This window comes from Tenrec ecaudatus, chromosome 2, assembly GCF_050624435.1.
Source record: "Tenrec ecaudatus isolate mTenEca1 chromosome 2, mTenEca1.hap1, whole genome shotgun sequence".
In the NCBI taxonomy this organism is placed as follows: domain Eukaryota; kingdom Metazoa; phylum Chordata; class Mammalia; order Afrosoricida; family Tenrecidae; genus Tenrec; species Tenrec ecaudatus.
Window position 1 is genome coordinate 204,189,156 of NC_134531.1, and position 7,246 is coordinate 204,196,401.

General features: G+C 37.4%; 1 protein-coding gene across 1 annotated transcript; it reads right to left on the bottom strand.

The window, feature by feature from the left end:
- Positions 1 to 1,516: 1,516 nt before the first annotated feature.
- Positions 1,517 to 5,826, bottom strand: LOC142440444 (olfactory receptor 14L1-like). The gene is given in 3 exon segments (XM_075542881.1): positions 1,517 to 1,781; positions 1,783 to 2,463; positions 5,786 to 5,826. Coding segments are annotated over 3 exon segments (987 nt in total).
- Positions 5,827 to 7,246: the final 1,420 nt, after the last annotated feature.

The window sequence follows — 7,246 nt, forward strand, 5'->3', positions numbered from 1 at the left end:
CTTCCATAGCAACACATTAGCTGCTTCCTCTGGAATGCTCCAGTGACTGCTTAAGGAAGGGCAGGGGCATTTTCTCAGGATAAACAAGTCTCCATGAAAATGTCATCCAGTCCACTACCCTGGCTGTCCCTTCAAGGTTAACCTTACTTGTAAATGGCTCTAGTATTATTATTTGTGACTGTTCTTGCATCAACCCAAACATACTCTTCCATTCAGTAATTTTCAAAACCAAAAACACTGACCGGTAATTCACCACTCTTACAAACTATTTTAGAAGAGTTCCTCCAGAAGAAGCTGATACCAGTCACCAAACTGAAACAACTCCTTTACTTCATACACCAGTTTCAGTAGTTTCTTACTTCTCCCTCTTCCCTTCCTGAATTACCTCCGTGGTGACTGTGAGTTTTAGGAGCACTTCCTGTTGCACAAGCAGCTTTTTCCCCTTTCTGAGTTGGCCCTGAGACTAGCAGTCATAGTTCTGAGTGAACTGGCTCTGGACATGAATCAGTGCTACAACTCATCCCTACAGTCCTTTTCTCTTCCATTGCAGCTACAATTGATAACACAAACCAAGGAAGTATATGGTTTGGCCTTTCCTTATCCTTACATATTTCCATATTCATCCAACAAGCCAATTCTTCAGGAGTAGAACTGCTTTGGGTAATAGATTGCAACACAAGAGCTACCCCTGGGTATTGGTGATCCCATCCAAAACCCAGAGCTTTCTCATTTTCCCTTTTATTCCTCTTTTCCAAAAACTACATTTCACAGTGAGTCAAGTTTGTCACAGTGAACCCCAACAATGAAAGTACAAGTTCTAATATCTCCCAACCCAGATTATCTTTTAGTGCCTCTTGGGGTAGTTTTCACCCAACTAAGAAGCCCTGGAGGTGTGGTGGTTATGTGTTGGGTCACTAACTGCAAGGGCAGCAGTTTGAAAATACCAGCTGCTCCATGTGAAACAGGAGGAGTTTTCTACTCCTGTAAGGAATTGTAGTCTCAGAACTCCTCATGGGCAGTTAATTCTACCCTGTTGTATATGGTAACTATGAGTCATCATCAATTCAATGGCAGTGAGTTTGGTTTTTATGGAGGTTATGGTCTGGCAGGAAAATAAAATCAATATAAGAAATGAAAATGCGAAAGTTCAAACCACTGACTTAGGACAATTCATCACTAATTATATGCATAATGATATGTGCGGTAAACAAGAAGACCATTGGAAATGATGGAAACCTTCAATGATATGGATTAACACCAGAGTAAGAAGAATGGACTCAAACATACTGAAGATCATGAGGATGCCACAGGTCTGGGCCAAGTTTATCTATGTTTACATGTGGTTACCATGAGTTGGAACCAATTAGGTAGCCACTATCAAAATGACATGGAAACCATCTGTAGATGACAGCTACATTTCAGGGTAAAAACAGGACAGAGTTAAGCAATCAATGAAGTTCATTAAGATAACACATCGCTTGATCAGAAACAGAAGTGTGTGGGTTCTGTGTCATTTCTAGTCAAACTCACCATGAAGCCTCCCACACTGCCTTAAGAGCTGCTTCATGTCCTTGTTCTTCAGGCTGTAGATAATAGGATTCAGGGTTGGGGGTACAACCGTGTAGAACACAGACAGGAGAAGATCTAACTTTGAGGCAGAATTTGAAATTGGCTTAACATAGCCAATGCTATCAGATATTGTGAAGAGTGTTAGAACCAGGAGATGTGTAATGCAGTTAGAAAAAGTTTTTGATCTACCCTCTTTAGAAGGAATCTTCATTAGAAAAAATAGACACATAAAAGATAGTAATGGAAACAAAACAGACTATTATAAGACTTGTAATGAAAACCATGACTCCAATTTCAGTGATGATTACTTTGGAATTTAAGAGGCTTCAGAGCTGTGGATTGTCACAAAAAACTTGATGGACTACATTGGACCCACAAAAGGGCACTGAGAATGTTGCCACCACATGCATAAACCCACAGATCATGCCACTGAGCCAGGACATGACCATCATCTTCACACCGGCACTTTGCTTCATAATGACTTCATAATGTAAGGGCTGGCAGATGGCCGCATAGCAATCATAGGACATCACTGGCAGGACGGCTATCTCAGCCGATGCCAAGTCAATGAAAAACAAGACTTTCAGAGCACACCCAAAGGAAGAAATCAATGTATTATGGGTCAAGGAATTGACAATAGATTTTGAAATCGTGACAGAGATATAGCATAAATCTAAGAAAGATAAATGTCTCAAAAAGGAATACATTGGGGTTTGGAGGTGACCATCGAGAGTGGTAAGCATGATGGTTAATAGATTCCCCATGAGAGCTGCCAGGTAGAGCAATAAAAATAGAAGAGCATGTATTATCTGAATTTCCAAAGTGTCTGAAAATCCCATAAGAAGAAATACTGTAACTTCAGTTCTGTTTGTATAACTTGTGGTTATTCCATTTCTCCTATAAAAAGAACAGGGGATGAAAAAATTTAGATACCTATATGCTAAATGTGACTACTAAATATGCTAAATTGCTATCTTTGAAGCAAATTAATCAGTGAAACAGAAGATATCACTCAAATGCAAATATGAATGTGATCTATATAAATCTGAATCTTACTAGCATAATATGGTACTTTTTACAGAGTATATTCTTAATAAATGTACCCTGGTATAAAATGTATATAGAAGAAATTAAACCAAAGTACAAAAGTAAAAGGAGGAGTGATAATAAGAATAAAATAATCAACAATAATAAGAGTAGTAAAAAATGGAAGATTGCATGTATACATGGAGAATAAAATACTAATACTCCCCAACTTTTATATTATACATATTACTTTCATCTTCTGCTTTATAGTGTAAAATTGCAAAGTTTATCATCATTTTTTGTAATCTTTGTAAAGTAAAGACAAAGTGGTGTATGGATCTGGAAAAGAAACCTTAATCTTAACCATATTTATTTGGTAAAATAGCAATTATAGCCTGTTTTAGAGGGAAAAGAGACACCAAGCCAAATATAAATTATAGAGATCCATTTATTACATCATAAACAAGACAAAAAATGAAAAATTATCTAAATGAGGGAAACAAGCAGCATGAGGCCATAATGTCCTCCCAGGATTCACAGTCATTGGGCTACCTAAATATGACATTTAGAAAGGAAGAAAGAAAGAAAGAAAGAAAGAAAGAAAGAAAGAAAGAAAGAAAGAGAGAGAGAGAGAAACTATCACAAAATCGTGAGCTGTGCTGAGATCAATTTATCTCAGTTTCAGTCAGAACTACAGAATCGAGAATGAGACCATCATGTACTGCCCTATCTGAGGATAGGTACACTATTACAGATTGGGATTGGTATACTATTACAGATAGGAAGCTTATAAAATTGGTTCATGGCCTTTTAGTCATGTTTGTCAAGGTATGTATGACTCATGATCATGGGGTTATAGCACCCCAATTAACACCCAAGACATGCCTAGTTGAGGCCCTCAGTGTGAAACTTCCCCTCCATGGATTGACTATTAGGACAGTGGTAAGAAACACTGCCTCAGGGGAAACCTTTCAATTGCAATTCAATGGTGAGAGAAATAAATGGAAGTTGAATCTATGTAGACACTCCAAAAGGTATTTAGGTCTCTCAATGTAAACAGTAAGTCTTCAAATACATGCAAACTCTTGGGTGCCATTTGACCTTGTGCTAATGGCCGCCCTCATCTTTTTCTTGTTTAAGATTTAATAAGTATCTTCTTTAAGTTGTAATTGGGGGTTCCTTTTACACCCCAAAACAACTTACTAACAGAACACCGGAGCAGATGAAGATCTATTTTTGAGCATCCCCTTACTTGCGAGGGTTGTCTGGACAGAGAAAATGACTCTTCCCTCTGAGGTCCACTTTGTATACTAGTTGTGGAACTTCAAAGAGTCTACCTTCTACTGGTCCTCACAGGCCAGATAGGCTTATTTAGGTGGGCTAAATCTACAACCAGTACTCCATCTAGAACCACAGTTAAAGGATACCCAAAATCTCAGTCTCCCAAGCTTATTCCTACTACATTCTGAAGGATGTCTTGGTGGATAAAGATGGAGAGTTCTACATGCCTCCACCTGGTATAGTGGATGAAGCTCTCTAAGGTCACCTGAAGGTGTTAAAAGAGGCTGTTAGGAAAGGTTTATCTGAGTTAATCTTTGCATATTTTTGCCACATAATGTTTAGAATAACATTTGTTAAAAGGAGAACCACCTAGGACAAGATAAATGGGCAAGATTTTTCACAGTATGATCACGGTATGGGAGTGGGTTGGTTGAAATACACACTGCTGATCCAAGCCTGTCTAATCGTTTTTGCTGTGCGTCCTTGTCTTCAGAGTAGTTTCAACACTGACATAAAACATAGAATATCTAAAATGTGTAAGGGATTTCAATGACAAATCTTTCCTAAGATCTAGCTCCCACTTCACCCGGTACTTTACTTTTCTTCTAGCAAAATGGCAACATCTCTGTTTAGCTCCAGATATATGTAATGTGTTAAACCAAATTCTCAAATATATTTTTCCCTTACTGATTACATAAGATAGTGTATTAATTTAAATTGAACAATTTGTTGAGTTTTTGAAACTGTAATGCATGCAGGAAACCACTGTCTCAATCTGGACTCAAAACATTTCCATCACATCCAAAGCCTTCTTCCTACCTGTTATAGATCAACTCTTCCTCCACTGCTTGCCGCTCTAATGTCATGGCTGCTTTCTGGCCACTACAGGTTTAAAAAGTAACCTGGAAATTTTACATATTAGTATTTATTGAATAAAACTTTCAGGCAGTGTTCATCAATCAGTTGCTTCTTCTTTAAAAAATACTACCATTGACTGTCTGTATTACACTGTTATTTGTCTATCATATTTATGTATTTTTCAAAGAAAGGGTTCAACAAGTTCACCCTTTTGTCTCTACAGGGTAAGTCAACAGACAGGCAAAGAACTAATAAAGATTCAATTGAGTGGTTGGTGGCTGTCGACTGGAGAATCTTATTTCCTTTGTTTGTTCTCACTAATTGTCTACAGCCTAGGGTTAGAGAGATAGATTCAAAAAAGTGGATGAGAAAATGCTGTCCGTGAACAAGAAAAGTAATTAACCACATTTGAGGAGACTATTTTAACAACAGTTCAATGAAGTACTACTGACAAAATTAATTTTTCTTTCTCCCTTTTGTTGAGATTCTTAGTCAGATAAAATGTCAACACTAATTATGTGGACAGATATTACAGATCTCTCCTGAGACTTTTTAACTGAGTACTATTATACAAGTTTGAAGAAAAATAATGTAATTGCATAATTGAAAATATTTTAAAATATAAATGCAAATATGTTCAAAAGTGCACAGAACATCTCTTTTATACAACACAAGTGTGCATTCAAAGCATGTAATATCATCACTGAAAAAGCACATGGACACATCCAATTCCTACGATGCATTCAGACATTTTTTTTAATCGTTTTATTAGGGGCTCATACAACTCTTATCACAATTCATACATACCATTTCACTATTCCTTTCTTTTTCCTTGGTATTATCAATATTTAATGCACTTCCTTATGTCCAGATTCCAAGACAACTATTACACAGAAGAATTGTGTGCACAGTTTAAAACAATTCATAATTCTTTTCAGTTAAATTTGAACAGAAAATGATATGTGGTTCTGTTCATACAGTTTCTGGTTGAACAAAGTAATGTGTTTAAAATTTTATTTCCCCGAGCTATGTAATACTACTTAATTAAAACTTACTGCATGGTATGGGCTGATTTCTGCTGAACTTGGCCATTGAACAAATTTAGTTTGCTCAAAATTTCCAATTCCACTTTATTTTTCTGAGTAAGAACTTCAAATTACCTGAATGTACGTATCAGGTAATATTTTTATTTAATTTTTATATCCTTATTGTGTGCCAGTTGTTGGGTTTTTTTTGTTCTTGCTTTCTTTTTTTTTAAATCGTTTTATTAGGGGCTCATACAACTCATCACAATCCATACACACATCAATTTTGTAAAGCACATTTATACATTCATTGCCCTCATCATTCTCAAAACATTTGCTCTTCACTTAAGCCCCTGGCATCAGAGTCTCATTTTCCCCCACCTCCCGCTCCCCCCTCCTTCATAAACCCTTGATAATTTATAAATTATTATTTTATCATATCTTGACCTGTCTGAAGTCTCCCTTCACCCACTTTTCTATTGTCCATCCCCCAGGGAGGAGGTCACATGTAGATCCCAGTTCCCCCTTTCCAACCCACCCTCCCTCTACACTCCCAGTATCGCCACTCACATCACTGGCCCTGAGGGGATCATCCACCTTGCATTCCCTGTGTTTCCAGTTCCTATCTGTACCAGTGTACATCCTCTGGTCTAGCCAGACTTGCAAGGAAGAATTCGGATCTTGATAGTGTGTGTGTGGGGGGGGGGGTAGGGTGGAAGCATTTAGAAACTAGACAGTTGCATTTTTCATCATTGCTACATTGCACCCTGACTGGCTCATCTGTTCCCTGAGACCCCTCTGCCAGGGGATCTTCAGTGGCCTACAAATGGGCTTTGGGTCTCCACTCTGCACTCCCCTCCCTCATTCACTATGGTAAAATTTTTTGTCTGATGATGCCTGATACCTGATCCCTTTGACAACTCATGATCTCACAGGCTGGTGTGCTTCTGCCATGTGGGCTTTGTTGCTTCTGAGCTAGATGGCAGCTTGTTTACCTTCAAGCCTTTAAGACCCCACATGCTATATCTTTTGATAGCCAGGCACCATCTGCTTTCTTCACCACATTTTCTTATGCACCCATATAAATACATTCTTAAATCATAATTATAAATATCTTCATTTTCTTTCAGATACAGAAAGATAAACATGGAGCTACCCCATGTTGTTTCAATTAAGCTAAGATTAACAATCTTTGTAATTGTAATAGAATAGTGGTTAGTAACTAAGATATATCAAGAGAAACTTTTCCAATTCTAAGGTCTCTGAAGACAAGATTATTTTTATTTCAAATATGTCCTTTGACAACACATTACAAAGCAGTTTTGATTAATCCCAATGGGTCACAAGAACATTATTGTTTTTTTTGTAATCTGACATAAGATAAAAAGTACAAAGGGAATTACTTTAACAGTCTAATTCTCCACACACTCAGAGGTTCAATTAGGTAGAGCATTTGGAAAACAGCCATAAAATCAATTAGCGCTCCT